This window comes from Centroberyx affinis, unplaced genomic scaffold (assembly GCF_046629955.1).
Source record: "Centroberyx affinis isolate AG114_WGS23_722 - 3 ecotype Tasmania unplaced genomic scaffold, CSIRO-AGI_Caff_v1 ptg001340l_1, whole genome shotgun sequence".
In the NCBI taxonomy this organism is placed as follows: Eukaryota; Metazoa; Chordata; class Actinopteri; order Beryciformes; family Berycidae; genus Centroberyx; species Centroberyx affinis.
In genome coordinates, this window is record NW_027279837.1 from 166,470 (window position 1) to 188,400 (window position 21,931).

General features: G+C 40.1%; 3 protein-coding genes across 7 annotated transcripts in view; 2 read left to right on the forward strand and 1 right to left on the reverse strand.

Annotated features, from left to right (window-relative positions):
• The first annotated feature begins 5,743 nt into the window (after positions 1-5,743).
• LOC139649439 (B-type lectin plumieribetin-like) lies at positions 5,744-6,752 on the forward strand. Its single transcript, XM_071525850.1, has 3 exons — positions 5,744-5,768; positions 6,126-6,219; positions 6,333-6,752. The coding sequence occupies exons 2-3, from the start codon at positions 6,130-6,132 to the stop codon at positions 6,591-6,593; spliced, it is 351 nt and encodes a 116-aa protein (XP_071381951.1). The 5' UTR covers positions 5,744-5,768; positions 6,126-6,129; the 3' UTR covers positions 6,594-6,752.
• A 1,894-nt stretch (positions 6,753-8,646) lies between these two features.
• Positions 8,647-9,612, reverse strand: LOC139649440 (B-type lectin plumieribetin-like). The gene is made up of 3 exons (XM_071525851.1): positions 9,590-9,612; positions 9,139-9,232; positions 8,647-9,025 (listed from the first exon to the last, which is right to left on the reverse strand). The coding sequence occupies exons 2-3, from the start codon at positions 9,226-9,228 to the stop codon at positions 8,765-8,767; spliced, it is 351 nt and encodes a 116-aa protein (XP_071381952.1). The 5' UTR covers positions 9,229-9,232; positions 9,590-9,612; the 3' UTR covers positions 8,647-8,764.
• A 6,080-nt stretch (positions 9,613-15,692) lies between these two features.
• Positions 15,693-21,931, forward strand: part of nrbp2b (nuclear receptor binding protein 2b) — a 31,413-nt gene continuing 25,174 nt past the window's right edge. For all 5 annotated transcript variants that reach the window (XM_071525845.1, XM_071525846.1, XM_071525847.1 and 2 more), the window contains exon 1: positions 15,693-16,384. In XM_071525845.1, the coding sequence (XP_071381946.1) occupies positions 16,265-16,384 (120 nt within the window). In that variant the 5' untranslated portion in view covers positions 15,693-16,264. The remainder of the gene's footprint in view (positions 16,385-21,931) is intronic.

Below are 21,931 nucleotides of genomic sequence, written 5' to 3' on the forward strand. Positions count from 1 at the left end.
GCATTTAGGAAGAGACATCTATTTCAACATGGCTGCAATGAAAACAGCCACATAAGACAATTAGTAAGTACATTTATGCTCATAAAACTGTTTTTTGCAACAAAAAGTTGTTGTTTTTTTACATTCGTTGTTTAATGGCTGTTATCTGAATACCAATTTAGCTACAATCAAACATATATACAATAAATGTTGGTCTACTACCAAGGACTAAAACCACATGAATTAATTAGCAAAAGGTTAGCAGTGAACTAGTGTGTAGACCAACTTTTTTTCAAAAAGATGACTATGGGGTAAGTTGAGACAAAAGCCAAGGGGTAAATCAAGCCAGTTGTTCAACTTACCACCTTGTTGATTTCTGACATTAACAATAGTAATTTAATGAATAACTCAGCAATTATTTTAATGATTGCATTTATTTATTTATGTATCTATTCATTTATCTATTTATTTTATATCTTGAACAATATAGAGCAGTGTTTCTGAAAACCGCAAGGACCCCCTGTCCTGCAACTTCTAGCTCCAACTCTACTCTTGCACAGCTGATTCAATTAAGGTGTCATGAGAATGTGTGGCCCTTAATTGAATTTGTGGGTAAATTGAGCCCCCAAACGGCTCAATATACCCACTTGCTTGGATCATCTTGCTCCCACCTGGGGCAAATTGAGAGACCACTTTCTTTTAAGAAGTTGTATTTTCATTCTTCTTTCATTTAGCTGCATTCTTCTTTCTGCATTCTCAGTTAATTTGAAAGTCAACGTCCTGGAATATGGGTGGAAGCATTTGTTTTAGTTCTGTCTCATTTTTCGTTGTCAAGATAACATTTGAGTAAAAACTGGCTCATCTTACCCGGCTCTCCCTTATTTGCAAAATATGAGCAGTTTGTCATAATCAGAAATTCGATAACAGATTTCTTGGCTCTCTTATTGGAGGAATCACTGCAACAAAATCCAAGAGGATTCTGGCAAAGTTACTGTACAACAAGAAAAAGCCCAAACAAACTTTTATTTTCCTAATAGTGTCTCCCATTATTTGTCAATGGAGAAGATTGGTATTGGCTTTCAAGCTTGAGAGAAAGTTTTGCATTGTCATAGATTTTAACAAAGCTGTTCTAGGCTGGCACTCATCTTGAATAAGGGATTTTCTTTGTATTGTTATTCAGTAACAAAGGAGGTCGTTTCCAATCAGGCAAAAATGCAGGTCATTCAAATTACATTTACAAGTAATTTGATTTTGGATCAATGCCAGTCCTCCAATTCGCCTCTGAATGTGAACAAGTAGATGAGCACAGTCATGTCTAACAATACTGTGACTGAGTGGGTTGGATCCAGGTCCAAATCCTAAATCTTATCAATGAACACATACAGTATTGATTCTGCAAAAATGAAATTGGAATTGATAATATTCTCAGATAAGTTCATATTGACTTGATCTTTCATCGAGGCAGTCCTAACTTTTTCATTGATTTCTTGGTATGGAAACAAGAAACAACTGTGCAATGTTGATAAAGCGGTCAGGAAGCTCATTGGTGAGCAGCAGCGCCCCCTGTCACACATTTCTGCTCACCAGATCTTAGGGAAGGCACTCCGTGTTGTGTTTATATTGTGCCTGACTGCAAGCTGAATTTCCCTCCTTGGTCTATTGTATTGCTGACTACAGTCAGATAATATAAAGGAGGAGGACTAGACTGCATTTCAGACTGCAAAACAGAAGTAAGATGGATCATCCCCCAGAATGACCGGAAGCCCCCTGGGAACAAGGCATCTGACGTCTGTTGGCTCAGTGGTTTGGAAGGTAGTGGATATAGAGTACACCACACACTTAGGAAATGTGGTTCACAGTAAATGAGGAAACTAAATCACACATTTTTTTCCAATTAAAAACCAACCCACCTTTGTCTTTCGTAGCAGGTCAGCCAAAAGTTGGCCGGTAAGGCCTCTCTTCCTCCTAAAGATGTCCATCAGGCTTGGACAGAAACGGTCAAGGGCATGAAATAATTATTTAAAATGTCTTCCCACCACTCTGTTTAACTCCAAGTAAACCTGAAACATAAACAGACAACATGGACTGTCAGACTGAAACATAGACTGCAAATCTACACTTAATTGTTGATCCACAGTTTTGGTGTGAAAGCGGAATAACTGTTTTTACCAGTGCACCGAGTGATTCGAATGAGCACAGACGTTCCTGATGTAAACAACAAAAGGTTGCAGTTCTTGCATAGCTTCCATGCTTTAGCCTATAGTGTTTAAATGGCTGTGCTCTCTTTTCTGGACAATACTTACATTTCTAAAGCATCTCTTCGTGTGACCTGTAACACAATGAAACAAGACTATGTGACAGGGGACTTAGCTAAACCTACATTATTACAATAAAGATTACTTTTACAGCATGCATATAAAAACTAGCCTATATATTTTTTACATGTTTAACACTTAAAGTAACAACATTTGTCCTTGGTTGAGTTCGGGTAATCTTAGGTATTAGTTGGTTTGGTGACTAACTTTGCATTATCTAGGCTATTCATAGTATTCTGTTACATCACCACACAGCCATCTTGGTAGGAAAATAACAGGTGACCTAATAAATTAACAGGAGATTACCATCAAATGACGAACACAGTCAATGAGCTGTGTGTATTGTAAAGCGCCATATTGGTAGGAAATGCATGTGACATCATGGTGATACTATGAATAGTCGAATAATGTTGAAGTAGTTTCCTTAAACAATTGAATGTATTAAAGCACAGGTTGATATATGCCTGTGATACTGATAGCTACTTAATGTTAAGTCACATGGACATTAATTTTGGAATGCTCTTTGGTCACATAAGAATTTGCAAACTTCCTTCAGCGATTAAATACTACAGGTTCTCTCTTACTTTAAATTACGGATGTGGAAATAACTCACCAAAGCCAGTCCACTGCTGAGGAAATGGCGCCTTGAATGATAAAAGGAGAAAATGGTGTTGTCCTCTTAATTGCAGTCACCTCCAAAATACTCCAGACTTGTCCGCTGCTGAGCAAAAGTTGCCTTGAGCAAGATATCTTACCAAATTCTAAAATGATAAACGGAGAAAATGGCGTGGTCTTCTTGATTGCAGTCAACCGTCAAACTACTGAAGACTTGTCCACTGCTGCCTTGAGTGAGATAGCCAATTAGAAACTGACATTTCTGCAGAATTACCTCACCATGGCCTGTAAAATGTAGTGGCCGCTGCTTCCATGGAATAGTCAAAAAGTTTCAGATAGGCAAATGAAGACAGGGTAACTATTAGGATATTTCACCATAATAACTTTACCCTGGCCTGTAAATTGTAGTGGCCGCTGTTTCCATGGAATAGTCAAATAGCTGTTTCCATGGAATTTATCTGCTTTTAAATAACCCTAAATCATTGTCCTAAGGTTATAGATTGGTAATGTGGATTATTTCCTGTACTAGGGTCCATGGTATACCCTGATTTATTGTGTTACTATGTAGTGTATTCCAGTTCTGAACCATGGCTGGATTGCTGTACAACTACATTACTGAGGGATATATTGTGGTTTTCAACCATAGGTATAATCTTTTTACAACATGGTGCAAAATCAAATTACTCATGGAATACCTTTTGCTCTTTACAGAAACGGTGACAGAATTTCCTGGCCTGGCAGTGGCCAATGTGAAGCCAGTCATCCGTCAGAAGCTGAACAATGCTTTGAAGCTTAAAGTGTGAACAAATGAGTGAGTGTATGCATGCTTGTGTGTGTGTGTGTGTGTGTGTGTGTGTGTACATCTGTTCAGTTAAGATTTGTTCTATTGATGTTATGTTCTCTGTTTGTTTAGTTAGTTCAGTGCTGATCTTTTCTATTTGATCTGTTTATTCAGTCTTTTCCAAGTGATGTTACCTATTGAGTTAGATTTTTTGAATCCAATGAAATTGAATTCAATTACAGACAATCAAAAAAATATTTTTGTGAAGTCCAGTTAATTTATGCTATTGTAGCACAGTGACTGTGCCTATAGTAAATACATTCTCATAGAGAGGCGCTACAACAGTAATTACTACAGTACACACTATAGTACCTACCACTATTTACCTACAGCATTTTTTAAGCGGGTGTTCGATAGTGTTTCAAGTCATGTCCTGAAGATTATAAATACATCCCTTCAAATAGGCATCTTCCCAGATGCCTTCAAAACAGCTGTTGTAAAACCCTTACTAAAGAAACCCAACCAAGATGGTAATGCACTGACCAACTAAACTATTAATGTTTGTTTAAAAAAGTGCAATATAAATAAAGTTTTTTTTTATTGTAGTACATGCTGAAATACATACTGTGGTGTAATAGGAGAAGTGGGGGTCAAAGACTCAAACTAATTGATGCAAAATGTAAAAAAGATGTTACTATTATTCAGAAATTACTTGGCTATATTGTGGAAACAGCGCCCACTACACTTTACAGGCCATGCAGAGGAAATTATGGTGAAATTTCTAAGCAGTTACCATGTCTTCATTTACCTATCTGAAGCTATTTGACTATTCCGTGGAAACAGCAGCCACTACATTTTACAGGCCATGGTAAAGTTATTATAGTGAAATTTCTAAGCAGGTACCATGTCTTCATTTTCCTATCTGAAACTATTTGACTATTCCATGGAAGCAGCGGTCACTGCATTTTACAGGCCATGGTGAGGTAATTCTGCAGAAATGTCAAAGATGTTATTATATTGTTGGAAAACTACTCAGCTATAGCATGGAAACAGCGGCCACTACATTTTACAGGCCATGGGGAGGAAATTAGGGTGAAATTTATGTTACCATGTACACATACAATTTACTACTTAATAATAAGGAGTCATTATAATACAACTACTGGTAAAAGCCCTGTTTTGGCCTGTATATTACTCAGTAATTACCAGATGACATATTAGCATTACCAGTAATTACTAGGCAATAAAAGGCAAAGAGCAGTCTGTCAGTGTTGTATACCATTGTTGCCTAAAAATAACCACTAGTCATTACAATACAATTACTGGTAAAAAGCATTTTTTTTACTTGTATATTACTCAGTAATTACCAGTCATTGTATTGCTATTACTAGTTATTACATCTATTTTACTTCTAATCATCATTAACTTCTATTTAGAAGAAAAATAACATGGAACCTGTGATTATCATTTATGGCATAGCTCATTCATGTACATAACCTTTTTTGATTACTGAGCATGGCTGTGCATTCATACCATTGATGGGTAAAGCACTTAAAAGTGATTTATTGTGCTACTTCTCCTCAGTATTGATAGCCAGTGTAGATGTAAATCAAAACTACAGTCAGTCAGTGATACAACAGCTCAGAACAGATATTGCTGGTGATCAATCAGTCAAAGTGGACATGTGTAGGTGGTCCACGTCCACATCCATCAATAATACTCCCTCTGTCAACCATGTCGTCCTCCAAGGATCATGAAGGTTCACATGTCATAACCAGATCAATGAAGCGGTGATGGTGTGATGCTGCAGGAGATTCAGGTGATGTCCTGAGGACAGGTGGAAACAAACCAGACTTCAGGATGAGCTGAAGCTGACAACTGGTATGTAGGAGTGAAAACCAGCGAGACGAGGACGACCAGTTGTCTTAAGAAAGGGGCTTGGCGCTCCTCTCTCTCTCTCTCTCTCTCCCTCTCTCTCTCTCCACCCCCAACCCAGATAATATAAAGAAGGGAGACTAGACTGCATTTCACTTCATCCATCTCTGCTGCACTCTGTCTGCTGTAGGACTTTCAAGCCTGTAAGTATTGTACACTTCCATACTGAATGATAGATTCATGTATTACTGTGTAGCTGTACTTCTAAAATGCTGTGTCAATATAACGTTATGATCTGGTTTGTAGGACTGAGCTTTATAATTGTTGATTCAGGCTCATAATGGGTATAAATTAAAACTGATAATCAGTAAATTGTGATGCTATATGGTGAGGAAGTATTTGCCTCCAACATAAAAACAAAAGTTCTTCTGTTCAGTATAAGAATCACTGGGGGAGCACAAATGAAATGGCACACCAAGGCCAAAACATGTTTTGCAAAGCATTTTAGATTCTGCATTTTAGATGGATAGAATATCACAGTGTTTCTTCTTTTCTTTCAGAATCATGAGCAGGAACTACTTGTCCAAAAATGATGAGCTCCGCAAGGGAGACTACATCATGTCCAACAACCGGGAGTGGAAGGCTATCTTTCAGGTGAGTAACTCAGAAGATCAGAAGATCTAGACAGTCTTGTTTTTTCTGATTTTGGTGAGCTTATGTGTAGCAGTGCACACTTGGATAACGGTGAAGTGTCTCTGTGTCTGCAGGAGGACGGTAACTTTGTGGTCTACGGCTGGAAGCCCATGTGGTCCTCAGACACCGCAGGATCAGGCGTTCACCGCCTCTGCATGCAGGCAGACTGCAACCTGGTCATGTACAACAAGTGTGATGAACCCCGTTGGCACACAAACTCCAGCAAGGATGAGAGCAACATGTGCCGCCTTCACCTGACTGATGATGGCACCTTGCTGGTGCAGAGGGAAGGAGAAGACATCTGGAGCTCTGCTTCCTCCAAAGGCATGAAATGATGTCATGAGAAAGATTTTGTACTGTAGCTCTGTACTGTTTCATCTTTGGATGTCAGCTTGAGTAACCAGTAAATCTGATATGTGAACTGGAACCAAATAAAAACGTTTTTTTTTTTTCAAATTCATGAATGCATTGTTTTCCTACATCATGCTCCTCTTTGTGGGTTCTAATAAACAGAAGCTTCCAGTAGAAGCTTGAGTTGCTGCCTCTGCCCTCCTTGAATTTCTTTATTATATTCAAACAATCTTCACTTAAAACATGGGAGGTTATCTATGGAGAACATACCCTACTTAAAAACGAGCTCTTCCCCTCCCCTAAATGTATTACTGACTTGCTTTTTTACTGAGAACATTAAACAACACATTTACATCAGTATGTGATTCTAGACACATTTCTGATTCACTTTGAATACAATACTGAACATGAAAATCACAATGAAACGTGTATTGGTTCTTATTTCCAGAAGAAATTACTTGTGTTTAGAATTTAATCTAGGGGAGAGTGGGGTAAAATGAGCCAGTGGGTAAGTTGAGCCACCTCCTGTATCCTAGCAATAGTAAACACTATGTGTCATGTGACCAGGCATTTAGGAGGAGACATCCATTTCAACATGACTGTTTTTGCAACGAAAAGTACTTTTTTTCCCTACATTTTCTACAATCAAACATATATACAATAAATGTTGGTCTACTACCAAGGACTAAAACCACATAAATGAATTAGCAAAATGTTAGCAGTGAACTAGTGTGTAGTGTGTGACTATTGAGCCAGTTGTTGAACTTACCACCTTGTTGATTTCTGATTTTAATAGTATTTTAATGAATAACTGTGCAATTATTTTAATTACTGCATTTATTTATTTATCTATTCATTTATCTATTTATTTATTTTGTATCTTGAACATTTATGAACACTGCAAGGACCCCCTGTCCTGCACCTTCTAGCTCCAACTCTACTCTTGCACAACTGATTCAATTAAGGTGTCATGAGAATGTGTGGCCTTTACTTGAATTTGTGGGTAAATTGAGCCCCCAAACGGCTCAATTTACCCACTTGGTTGGATCAACTTACCCCCACCTGGGACAAATTGAGATACCACTTTTTTAAGAAGTTGTGTTTTCATTTTTCTTTCGTTTAGCTGCATTCTTCTTTCTGCATTCTCAATACAATATAATACTTTATTGTCCCTCAAAGGGAAATTTGTTTTCACAGCTTTGCAGGCCTCACATAAATACAATTAATATGTTAATATGAAAGTCAGCATCCTGGAATATGGGTGGAAGCATTTGTTTTAGTTCTGTCTCATTTTTCCTTGCCAAGATAACATTTGAGTAAAAACTGGTTCATCTTACCCCGCTCTCCCCTCTTTACAAAATAGTTTCTCATAATCAGAAATTTGATAACAGATTTCTTGGCTCTCTTATTGGATGAATCACTGCAACAAAATCCAAGAGGATTCTGGCAAAGTTACTATACAACAGGAAAAAGCCCAAACAAACTTTTATTTTCCTAATAGTGTCTCCCATTATTTGTCAATGGAGAAGATTGGTATTGGCTTTCAAGCTTGAGAGAAAGTTTTGCATTGATAATTTTCTCAGATAAGTCCATCTTGACTTGATCTTTCATCATGGCAGTCCTAACTTCGATTTCTTGGTATGGCAACAAGAAGCAACTGTGCAATGTTGATAAAGCAGTACAAGTAATTGGGTAAATTCTGTAAATTTGGACCAATACACATGTTTCGTTGTGATTTTCATGTTCAGTATTGTATTCAAAGTTAATCAGAAATGTGTCTAGAATCACATACCGCTGCAAATGTGTTGTTTAATGTTCTCAGTGAAATGACAATTTAGCAAAACGTTTAGGGGAGGGGAAGGGTGCTCATTTTTAAGTAGGGCATGTTTTCCATAGATAACCTCCCCTGTTTTAAGTGAAGATTGTTTGAATATAACAAAGGGGGGGAGAGGCAGCAACTCAAGCTTCTACTGGAAGCTTCTGTTTATCAGAACCAACAAAGAGGAGCACAGTGTAGAAAAAACCTGCATTCATGAATTAGGGAAAAAAAAGGTTTTATTTGTTTCCAGTTCACATATCAGATTGACTGGTTACTCAAGCTGACATCCAAAGATGAAACAGTACAGAGCTACAGTACAAAATCTTTCTCATGACATCATTTCATGCCGTTGGAGGAAGCAGAGCTCCAGATGTCTTCTCCTTCCCTCTGCACCAGCAAGGTGCCATCATCAGTCAGGTGAAGACGGCACATGTTGCTCTCATCCTTGCTGGAGTTTGTGTGCCAACAAGGTTTGTCAGCCTTGTTGTACATGACCAGGTTGCAGTCCGCCTGCATGCAGAGGCGGTGAACGTCTGATCCTGCGGTGTCTGAGGCCCACATGGGCTTCCAGCCGTAGACCACAAAGTTACCGTCCTCCTGCAGACACAGAGACACTTCACCGTTATCCAAGTGTGCACTGCTACACATAAGCTCACCAAAATCAGAAAAAAACAGACTGTCCAGATCTTCTGATCTTCTGAGTTACTCACCTGAAAGATAGCCTTCCACTCCCGGTTGTTGGACATGATGTAGTCTCCCTTGCGGAGCTCATCATTTTTGGACAAGTAGTTCCTGCTCATGATTCTGAAAGAAAAGAAAAAACACTGTGATATTCTATCCATCTAAAATGTTGAATCTAAAATGCTTTGCAAAACATGTTTTGGCCTTGGTGTGCCATTTCATTTGTGCTCCCCCAGTGATTCTTCTACTGAACAGAAGAACTTTTGTTTTTATGTTGGAGGCAAATATTTCCTCACCATATAGCATCACAATTTACTGATTATCAGCTTTAATTTATATCCATTATGAGCCTGAATCAACAATTATAAAGCTCAGTCCTACAAACCAGATCATAACATTATATTGACACTGCATTTTAGAAGTACAGCTACACAGTAATACATGAATCTATCATTCAGTATAGAAGTGTACAATACTTACAGGCTTGAAAGTCCTACAGCAGACAGAGTGCAGCAGAGGTGGATGAAGTGAAATGCAGTCTAGTCTCCCTTCTTTATATTATCTGGGTCGGGGGTGGAGAGAGAGAGGGGGAGAGAGAGAGAGGAGTGCCAAGCCCCTTTCTTAAGACAACTGGTCGTCCTCGTCTCGCTGGTTTTCACTCCTACATACCAGTTGTCAGCTTCAGCTCATCCTGAAGTCTGGTTTGTTTCCACCTGTCCTCAGGACATCACCTGAATCTCCTGCAGCATCACACCATCACCGCTTCATTGATCTGGTTATGACATGTGAACCTTCATGATCCTTGGAGGACGACATGGTTGACAGAGGGAGTATTATTGATGGATGTGGACGTGGACCACCTACACATGTCCACTTTGACTGATTGATCACCAGCAATATCTGTTCTGAGCTGTTGTATCACTGACTGACTGTAGTTTTGATTTACATCTACACTGGCTATCAATAATGAGAAGTTGCACAATAAATTACTTGAAGTGCTTTACCCATCAATGGTATGAATGCACAGCCATGCTCAGTAATCAAAAAAGGTTATGTACATGAATGAGCTTGCCATAAAGTTCTCATGATAATCACAGGTTCCATGTTATTTTTCTTCTAAATAAAAGTTAACGATGATGAGAAGCCCCTTGCTAACGCTCCCTAAAACATCCAGGAGACAGGAAGGTGTGTGAATGCTAGAGGCGTCTGGTGTAATGAGCGAAATTCTGGCTGCGCAAATGAGTACGGTTGATTAAATTCCATATCATGAGAGTTTAACTGAATTCATTACATACGAGAAGATACTCTGGGATTCACAGACTGAATTGAACATACGTGATCAAACAGCAGAACTACCTGAGGCTCGTCTGGGCCGGCTTGAAGGGTTCGTAACCTGAACATGAAATATTTTTAGATAAATATTGGACAACAAAATGCAAAACAACTCACAGAAGTGTTATTTTGTTGTAAATTACGTAAAAGGGATAGTTATGCAGCTGAGCAAAGAATCCAAACAGGCCAAACAGGCAACCCTTCCCCCAAACAGGCCAAACAGGCAACCCTTCCCCCAAACAGGCCAAACAGGTAACCTGAAGAGGAAATTCCAATGGATGGAGACTTTTTGTTCCAAAATCGAGAACTTTCCAGAAAGTTTTCTCAGCACCTGGTGAAGTAATCGTTGAGTCTCTGGTATTGATCAACAATCCTATCAAACCCCTTGCAGATATATTATTGTTATTTTGTGCTACGGGACAGTAAAAATCGTACTTACTGCATCTTTGTCAGAATCACTTTACTCACCAAACACAGTAAGTGTAGAGGAGTTTGTCTCAGTGGATTTGGTGCAGATATAGTATGTTGACAACTTATATAGTAACTTGGTACAGACTGACTCACCAGCCACAGGGACAACACAAAGCATATCATAGACAAGTAGACATTCAGCTGTACATATAAACCTACAAATATACATTCTGCATTCAGTCATTATGAGCATCCAGGCAAAATAGCAAAAAGGTACGGTGAGTGTCCAGCAAACTGATTTGGTCATCTCCAAAGAAAAAAAATAAATATTATTTCAATAATATACTCCCTCTTTTCTTTGCATTTTTATTCAGTAACAAATGGAGGTAGTTTCCAATCAGGTAATTTGATCTTGGATCAATGCCAGTCCTCAGATTCACTGATTCACCTTTGAACAAGTAGATGAGCACAGTCATGTCTATCAGTACTGGAACTCAGTGGGTTGGATCCAGGTACAAATCCTAAATCTTATGAATGAACACATACAGTATTGATTCTGCAAAAATGAAATTAGAATTGATAATTTTCTCAGATAAGTTCATCTTGATTTGATCTTTCATCAAGGCAGTCCTAACTTTTTTCATTGATTTCTTGGTATGGAAACAAGAAACAACTGTGCAATGTTGATAAGGCGATCAGGACGCCCCCTGTCACACATTTCTGTTCACCAGATCTTAGGGAAGGCAATCTGTGTTGTCATTGTGTTTATATTATGCCTGACTGCAAGCTGAATTTCCCTCCTTGGTATGGACAACAAAAAGTGAACTGAACTGAACTGAACTTGACACACACAGTTTGCATGATTCAGTAAGAAAATGAGGGAAAGAAAACTCCTGTAGTAGTGATGCTCCCAGAGTAAGAATGCATTTACAATCAGCAGGAGAGGAGGGGGTGTGGTTCTGGTAACAGGTTGTAATCCTATTTCCTATTCAATAAAATGACAATACTGCAAACAATCAATATAGCCTATGTAACCATACTCTGCTGTTTTGTCACTCTGTATGCCAGTTTCCAGTCCTGGGACTATACAGTAGTATGTACTCAAGTATAGCATTCTGTAATAGATACACTTTTATTAATACAATAAAATAAAATAAATACATTTGTTTCTCCTTGCCTCTATTATATTATTATTATTATATTTAAGATAAACAAAAACATTCTTCTAATATAGGACAAAGTTATCAATATGGTCAATAATTCATTTACAGATGTATTTTCTTGACATATGAGCAAGTGTGATACCATTTCTGGGTGGATATTACAGAAAGTCCAGTAAATAAATATAGTCCTTCCTATACAGGCCATATAGCCTACTGTGACTGGACTGATGTACTGAATACACCAATTGTACTCAAACTGAGGTTCTGGCTGCCGAAGAGTAGATTAGGGCCTCATGTGAAAAATGTATTTGAGTTCTGAGGTTAACTTCTGAGTCTGACTTCTGATTTCTGACTTTAATCTCAGAATTCTGAGATAAATCTCAGAACTAGTCTTGGTAGGCTACTAGGCTCTAGCTACACTTTTGCTTTTTAGTTATAACTTGTGCTTGATAACGGGCATTTCTCTTTCCAGGTTTACCACACTCCTGGAAAAGCTGTGGAATTTTAAAATTGTATCTCAAGGCCTGGAGAAGTTATGAAAATGATAAAAGGAATAACATTTTTGGAAAAGTCATGAAATTGTAGTTGTGCAGTTGATGTCAAACTGACAGTTGTGCAGTCAAATGTCACAAAAAGCTGTGGCTGGCTCTGAAACAGTCTCCCTGTTGGGGGAAAATATTGTTTCAATATTGTTGGTTGGTGACTGTTTTTTGTTAACAGAGTCAACATAATATTATAATCCTTGATTTTAAAGTGAAAAACTAATGCATATATTTGGGTTAACTAATGATTAACGTTAGTGAAGTTGATGGTTAGCCTACTTTTAAATTGCAAATGAGTACGGTTGATTAAATTCCATATGATGAGAGTTTAACTGAATTCATTACATACGAGAAGATACTCTGGGATTCACAGACTGAATTGAACATACGTGATCAAACAGCAGAACTACCTGAGGCTCGTCTGGGCCGGCTTGAAGGGTTCGTAACCTGAACATGAATATTATTATATGAAACTGCAGTCCTGCTGAAACAAATATTGGACAACCAAATGCAAAACAACTTGCAGAAATGTTATTTTGTTGTAAATTAAGTAAAAGGGATAGTTATGCAGCTGAGCAGAGTATTCAAACAGGTCAAACAGGTAACCTGAAGATGAAATTCCAATGGAGACTTTCTGTTCCAAAATAGAGAACTTTCCGGAAAGTTTTCTCAGCACCTGGTGAAGATATATTATGGTTATTTTGTGCTATGGGGCAGTAAAATCGTACTTATTGCATCTTTGTCAGAATCACTTTACTCACCAAACACAGTAAGTGTAGAGGAGTTTGTCTCAGTGGATTTGGTGCAGATATAGTATGTTGACAACTTATATAGTAACTTGGTACAGACTGACTCACCAGCCACAGGGACAACACAAGGCATATCATAGACAAGTAGACATTCAACTGTACATATAAACCTACAAATATACATTCTGCATTCAGTCATTATGAACATCCAGGCAAAATACCAAAAAGGTACGGTTTGAATTAGTTTGAACAGAAAATAAATCTAGTTTTGACTGGGGACATATGGAAAAAAATCCCCCCAATCACAGATGAATAAATACATAATCTCATCATTGAAATTATAGATTTGGAACTTGGTGCAAAACTGTGGCCAGAAAGAGTTCAACAGCTCTGTTGCAGATTACAAAGCATCGTTTCATGCTGGTGCCAATCCCCCGCCTTGTTGGTGCAGCCGTTTCTGAAACACCATTCTTAGCGGCTTGTCTAGACAGCGCCATTGTCTCCACTGCTTCTTGTGCCAAGAGTAAATCTCATTAACAGTGAGAGGGATTGGCAGAGCGGGGGCTCACGGGCTCTCTGTGAGCATTGTGTGCTAAAAATAGAGTAAGAGGGTGATTACTGTATAGATCTGTGATTAGAGCTGAACTGTTAACCGGTGTGTCTGATAGCATTTCCACTGAGGTGTTGATAGAGTTGCCCAAGTGCATGATGGAGGCATAAAAGGTGAGCAAAGACCAACTGGCAATGAAGCAGAGGCAGTGGATTATGCAGGAAATCCAGATTAATTAATGTGAAATGCTCCATCAAATGTAAATATTCTGCTCTAAATATATTTCATTTTGCATGTTGCATCCCTACAGCTCTTGCTACAGAAGTATTTTACATTATACCCACTAGATGGCAGACTAGGTTTATCCTAAATAACGGATCTGATGAACTCATGGAACTCTCTCCCTGCCTCTGAGCAGTGGAGACTGAGTACCGTATTCCTGCTGGTATGGGCGCAAAAGGATTCATACTAGACTGCTGCAGCTTTTGGCTTTGCATAGTGATTACAGTTTGGGAAAGCAAATGCACATCAAAGGCAACGTTGTCAGTCATTATTGTTTCTAATGGGTTTAACGTTTGTCAGACTACCAGGGATAGTGTTGTAAAAAGTTGCAAATTGCACAATAAAAGTTGTTGAAATAGTGTATTGGGACATGAATCTTAGTTGACAGGGTTTGGAGTAATCATGAAGGTGACACACAAACAAGGAGCTTCACAGAAATTGAGAGAGGAAAGCCCTCCTGTACCATGAAGAGGTCAAAGAGGACAATTTAGAAAAAAGAGAAAAGAACAAGCTTTCTTAAGAGTATGTCATGAGCATTGTTATGTTTTATTAGTTAATGGTTACCATTTTTGAAATGTAAATAAGTTGTTCACCGATAGCTTTCTAGCTAGGCTATATTAAGATAATAAGCTAATAGGCTAATTAACCTGTAAGTTAAGTAGCTTGATGTATGGCTGGATGGGCTTGCCTAGGCCCTACCCAGCTGAAATTTCTCTAAAAAACGTAAAACACAGGCTAATTTATTAGATACCAATGGTTCCACTTATAAAGGCACCTAGTTTAGGACTACTTGGCTTTGTCTTAATCAGATGGTATAAAATGCCACTTTTTGCTAACACACCTGAACTTTTGGTTTAATTTAGACCTTGCTGATTTCTGTATTGCACTCAAATATTTAATGTAATAATTCTTTGCCATTTTCCAATCCATTGTTTTTCATGTTTGCAATGGGGTTGCATTGTTTACTACCATTGATGCTCTTCACCTCACCTCCAATAATGATATAGGCTAGCTAAGGTACTAGCCTATAGGCATGTAGCTTGATGTTAATTGGGGCATTCTGTTGTAGGCTACTTATGATGTAATGACACGTGCCATGGTCTTATTACAGTTAAGTAACTATGTTAACATATTTAACACACATTGAAAGGAGGTGACTTTGTATGTAGGTCAGAGGTCATTTCAGGAGGTTGGGGACACGGTTGCATTTTGTGACCATGATTTAAGTCAGTTTTAGGATCATGCAGGAACATAAAGATGCAACTACAACTGCAACTTCCAAATTAAGTTATACATTAAACTGAAAATAAGTGAAGTCAGACGGCGGTGGCGGAAAGTTGGTTTCTTACCATTATTGGTAATGGTAAGAAACCCCCTTCCCGTCTCCTCGCTTCCGGGTTGGAACGCCGCTCCGTTTCTATGCCGACAGCCTAGAATTGGCTTGCGCATGTGTTCAGAAGCTTACGGTACTCCCGTGTCTCTCTCTCTCTCTCTCGCTCTCTCTGCGCACCGTGCCTGGCAGGAGCCCACGGTTTTTTTTGCGAGGCAGAGCCAGCGACACCGACAATGACGCGTATGGAAGATGATGAAAAATTAAGTCTGTTCCAAAATAGAGAAGGCGTTTGAAGTGAGAGGCATGCGCGCGCTGGACTTGAAGGGAAAACATCTCGGTTCACGCGGGCCGAGCTTTTAATACATCCGCGTTGCTTTTCTGTGAATGGGCAGATAACAAAAACATTTCGCAATCTTATTTTGCATGCAGCGTATTAGGGCGCATGAGGTCTGGAATATTTTTTTTCCCCTTATTCAGTTCCTCACACGGCCTTGCGATGTCTCCACTACCGGATGATTTGCGTGCAGTAGTTTTAATCTAAGGGGGTGTGAATTTCCTCTGGGTTACGTACAGACTGGGAAGGCCGTCTAGAGCTGGTTTGGGGGGTTTTCTATCCATTATTTTCTCTGCAAGATGTTTTGAGCGCCGAGAGCGTCTGGTGTCGTCTGGGATCCTTCACTGCGCAGACAAGCGGCGACGGGCTGCGCTACCGCTCGTCTCGTTGCCACAGACAGACAGAGAGTAAAAAGGGGGAAGGGGGGTGTGAGGAAAATCTGGAAAAACACGGAATAAAATGACTATGTCCGTCCCGGAGAGGAATTCAGGATCCGAGGGGAAGGAGGAGGAGAGCGAGGATGAGAGCGAGATCTTGGAGGAAAGCCCGTGTGGCCGCTGGCAGAAGCGTAAAGAACAGGTTGGTTTACGTTTTTGTGTGTGTGTGTGTGTGTGTGTGTGTGTGTGGGTGGGTGTGCTTGTAATTAAATTCCCAGTGGCCTTTTATTTTCTCATGAGGGAAACAGAGGTGATGGTGATGTGATGGGTGGAAGAAGTTGCCTTAACGGCCCGATTCTGGCCATGCAGGACATCCTCTGTTATGCAAAGGCTGGAGTCAGGCCGGGGTGTTGCATCCCACCATAAGACAAAAACATCAATGGACATCAATCTCCTTGTCTATCTATTACTGTGGTACCCAAAGTGGGGTCCAGGGACTTCAATTAGGACAGAGTATAAAGATCACAGGTTTGCGTACCTCGCCCACCTGTCAATTCTAACTCAAAACTAACAACAATCTCCTCAGATGTTGTTCCTTGGGACAAAACCTTAACGAATGGTCTTCTTTGGGTGCTTGACGTGGAAAAGTCCTTGGTCCTTGATACGAAACAGGTTTGGGATCCCTGGTTTATTTTATGGACTCTCATCTTTCCATGTGAGGATTGCATCAGTCATTCTGTCCAGACAGCACTTCAGCAGCAGCAGCCATATGCCCAGTGCTTCCTCACCTACTGTAAATAAGGTTCTGTGTGTGTTTCATGTCAACATCAAAAGGCATAAAAAGCCAGTACAGTATTTGGATGACAACCCCATTTGAAATTTTGAAATGACAACCCCAACTGGTCTGAAGAGACGAGACAAGTGCTTTGGACTCACATGTTGTTTTTTTGTTGTTTTTTTATAGATGTGTTTATTGACTTTTTGCTTTACACTTTACAGCACACACAAGTGCATCTTACAAGCAAAAATGTAAACATAAACAAGACAAAATAAAATAAGAATGAAACAAAATTGAAAGACATGAAAACGAAAACTTGACAAAACTCAGCTCAGCACATGGTACAATTTTGTTCTAGGACTCACATATGGTTGATGTGGCTCCAAACATATCCACATGGTTTACGTTTGCTATATGAAACAAATTTGCAGAGTTAAAGATGATTATCTGGGTGGAGAAATGATTATCTGGGTGGAGAAACAGTCATTTTTAAATGGCGCCGCCTCTACCCACAGCTCCAGATAAGCCTGAGAATTTAACTCGAAGGTTATCTCTCTTACACACACACACACAGCGCCTCTTCTCCAAGCCCCTACCACCTGACCTTACTCTCTCCCTCTGCACTTTCTACGGCACAGAGCATTTTTTCACATTGGACACTCCCACCCCTCCTACCCCTTGTGTTTTTCCACCCATTGATTACCCATCAGTATAGAGCTTTCTGGGTTGCCTCCACCATCACATTTCCATTTACCCCCCAGTGAGAGCATCAGTCAGGTCTTGTTTCTTTATCATCATCGCTGCTGCTGATGGCTGTATTCAAATTTCACTCACTAGCACCACTTAAAACCATATTTCTCTTATTTATTTAACATTTCACATTTCATATCTCATAATGTTTTGATTCTCCACTTCTCCGCTCACCTGACTCCATGACCGTTCAACCTCAATTGCAAACAGGGAAATATTTTAAAAATGGGACACAACAGGCAAAACATTTCTCTTAGTTGCCAAGCTTTAGTATTTATGTGTGTTTGAATTAAACCAATAGAAGCAAATGAAAGCCGTGTGACATTATCTCTATGCTCTATGGCCGATAACAGAAGTCGACTGTTCATAAACCCACACATGCATGCAGGTTACAAACTATACAGCTGCCATACTAAAATGAAATATCACTTTAAGTCAACCCAGGCGTTAAGCTGTGAATTCACACTTCATTGTTTAAGCACGGTACGAGCATATCGAATCTCTCCTACACAGTTATATAAGGTCATTAAGCATGACATTTAGTCCAACAGTGTGTTTTTCATGTGTTAAACTGTCTTTCAGTACACACATGAGCCGTGCAGCTCTGTCCAGCAGGCCTGGGTGTGTCTGAGCGGCAGGCTTGAAAGGCAAATGAATACTCGGTAAATAAGTCAGTGGGTGAAAGGTCAGAATAGACGCTGCCGTATCTCTTATTCAGCTCTACCATTAAAATAAACACAAGCCGTAGTCACATGGTCAGCACATGGTCTTGTTGACTCGCCAGAGGTAACAACGGTGTAGATTCTGGCATTACATAATCGTGTTGCCTTTTAGAAGTCGGCTTGGTCCACGATATCCTGCCTGCCTCGACACACGGAGCATTGATTTCTCTCAGGGACGGAGCGCCGCCGGTCTGATGGGAAGGCACTTTGTGAGCTCAGGCTGGAAGGGCTTTCTCTGCGTTTTGCTCTATTGGTAGAAATATCTCTCCAGGCTCAGAAAGCTTTGTTGCTCCGGTTAACGTCGGTGTGAAAAGCGACAGAAAATGTTCCCTCAAGTGGTGCCACCAGAAGACAGAAGACATTCATGAAAACTAAATTTGGTCCAGTTTATGGTTGAACTCACATTTTCCAACAACAAACAAGAAAATCAAAATCTGTTTAGAATCAAAATCAGAATCATTTTATTGGCCAAGTTTGCACACACAAGGAGTTTAGCTTAGTGGTTGCTTGTGTAGGCCTATACTTTGTTAAAAGACACAAAAGAATAAAAGACATAAACCAATACAGTTAAAAAAACAAATGGAAACAGTAGAAGAAAAAAGATAAGATCAGAATCAAATACAGAATATAGGTATTGCACTCAACTATTGCACCTTGTAACTGTTGCTTGTCATGATTTTTTGGAGGAAATCTGGCTGCCGATTTCAACTTATGTCTCAACTTGTGAAGCGTACACTGTAAAAGCCCACGATGACATCAGCACGTCAGCAACATGACTTACAAGCTCATGATTTACACAGCCGCCTGCCTGGTGGCACGTATCCTGCGATTGCGTTGCCTGTGCCACGCCGGGATGTGGACATCGAGGCCGAACGCCGGAAGTTTGACAAAGGCAAAGTGTAGTGAGTCATTGCGAAATACCGCCGTCGAATCTGAAGATCTGATTCATCTGAGAATCTGATAAGAACGTTGCTCTTATCTTTCCAGTTTGTCTTTGGTCTCTACAGGGTGTACAGTCTTTCTTATCTTTCCATAAAGAAACATTGCACTTCATGTAGAGATCAGACACTAGATGCCCTTTGGATTGCTTCTCTCCCAGGCTAGGGCTTAAGTTAACTGCATTTGGGAGAGTTGCATCAACAAGGGACATAGTCCACCTTGACCTGTCAGCCTGGGCTCTTTATTACAGTCCAGGCAAGGCAGATTATCCCCGGACCCCTGGGCTCTGGGCTGGATAATGCGGCGGAGCAGACCCCCCGGTGAGCGCGCCCACTGCCAGCCCCTTTATAAGCTTTGTGGTGCGGCGGAGCGTCGCGGCGTTCATTCCGGTAATCGCTCTGAGGAAAAAAAGGAAAAAAGGAATCGACTGTTTCCAGCTTCCATCTGCACTTCTGGCAGCCGGGCGCAGAGGTTAAGATGAGGCAGCAGTGTTTAGGGGGGAAGACTGCACTCACTTGCCATGGTGCTAATTCATGAGTACAGATGAATATGTGAGGATGACAAGCAGATGCTGTTTTCTGCACAGAGGTGTTACCCAGAGTTCAGTGCATGTGTCAGCGCTCACAGGATCATACTTGAGAAACTGGAGACACTGACACATACGTACGAATTCAATTAGTTGACTCTTGTTTATGGGTCATTTGAGGTCTCACCTTTGTTTCAGTTTGATTTTGGGGGGAGAAATTAAATAGACCTGGCTTTCCTTATGGGGAAAAATTATCCCTGCCACCACATTGAGACAATGAAACCAGACAACTAGAGATTCATGGTGGCAATGTAAAAAGTTGTGGTTCTTGGAAGGTAAAATTCCAGGATCTATGATGATGAGTCAGATTGGAGTCAGTTGGTAGTCTACACTGCAGTTAGGGAGGAGCTTGTCCAAAGATATTGTGAAATCTTGTACACATTATTTAATTATTTGAATTTCTTGAAAAATAATACCATAACTGTAATATTGTGAGTTTGACATTGGTTAAGTCGAAAATGGTAATACTGTAAGTCAGAAATACAATTGCTACCTTAGCCACATCATGTGATCAGCTGGTAAATCATGAAATTACTAAAAAGTCAGAATAGGTTACGTCGCTGCTACATAATGTGCTAGCTGGGATTGTATTATTATCTGTGGGACCAGCTTTAATAAACCCGTGGGATTCAGATGTTTTTTCCATGTTTAGCCTACATTTAGAAGATCAGAGGCCAGCCACATACCACCAGGACTAATCTGATACAATCAAGTCAACGGCTTCCAAGAAAAACATTTGTTTACAGAGCCATAACCCTAATAGCTGCAGTAAGGCCTCCAGTATTTTTGGACATTATCCCCAAACAAGCATGGACCAGAGCCTTGAGTCCTCAGGACAAGCCATTAACAAGCCCTCAGTCAGAGCCACAGGCAGGATCGGCCCTCGTCAGCCCATGTCGTGTTGTGGCTTGCAGGACGTGTTGCCTAACCCAAGGGGATCTTTCTAATGACTTACACTTCATAATGACGCAACAACGCAGGCTGCAGGCTCGCTTACTGGGCTGGCATCCACTCAGATTTCCCCTGAGGGGGAAACAGGGACCAGTGAATCAGCTTTGATCCACCTGTGAGCATGTTGCTCAGCCAGCGGCTGCCCCTGGTCTGCTGCTCAGGGCCGAAGTCTCACATTCACACACATTCATTCACTGGAATGCTAAAACAGTTGGTGCAGATGAGTCCATTGATCCTTGATTGGTTTTCACAGTATGCTGAGCTAAGGCTGTAAAAATGATTGTTACTACAGCACTGCTATGACCGCCATACACCATTACGTCCTTGAGAAATGCAGTATTACTAAAAATTGCAGTATTATGATTACATTTAATTAAAGAATGAGAGAAAAAGTGCTCTAACGCCACATTGGAAATGCAATAAGCCTAAAATCAAGCCAGAAGTATAAGCAGCTATAGCATCGTCTGAAATATTCATTAATACAGAAGAATTTGATGAGATACGATGTGATGTGATACCCTTGTTGAGCCCATTGAGCTTGACACATTTGCTTGATGTCAGAGTTCGCAGCAGTGTGTGTGTCTCTGGGAAGCAAATCTAATTTCATCGGTGTGACTGCTGATGAAGCGGCTGGCCTGTGTGAGGAGGGCAGGCAGCCGCTGCTCCACCTCCACTGGATGCACCAAGAGATTTATGAATGGGTTTTATGACGCTGTGGCGGCGGTGTCCTGTATCAGTGGATGTGACAGTTTAAATGGCATGGGCACGATGAGAAACACCTCTTGGTAGAGTCAATCAGGTATGCTGTGCTGACTAGTAAAAATGGATCAAATTTCCTAAATCACAAAACATCAGCCTGTGACCTTAGGGTGAGTTGGCAGTTGACTCTTCTTTTTTTTTCTTAATCGAGACAGAGGAATGATGGCACTGATTTAGAATAGGGAAGGAATAAATGAGGAAGTAAAGCATTGTACTTACATAGCTTTCAACAAATTTCTGTGTAATCATTGCAGTTCTTACTCA

Excerpts from the sequence above, each read along its gene's own strand:
- LOC139649439 (XM_071525850.1), top strand. The coding sequence starts at position 6,130 with ATGAGCAGGAACTACTTGTCCAAAAATGATGAGCTCCGCAAGGGAGAC. Across the intron at positions 6,220-6,332 it reads AGTGGAAGGCTATCTTTCAG|GAGGACGGTAACTTTGTGGT; the intron begins GTGAGTAACTCA and ends CTGTGTCTGCAG.
- LOC139649440 (XM_071525851.1), bottom strand. The coding sequence starts at position 9,228 with ATGAGCAGGAACTACTTGTCCAAAAATGATGAGCTCCGCAAGGGAGAC. Across the intron at positions 9,026-9,138 it reads AGTGGAAGGCTATCTTTCAG|GAGGACGGTAACTTTGTGGT; the intron begins GTGAGTAACTCA and ends CTGTGTCTGCAG.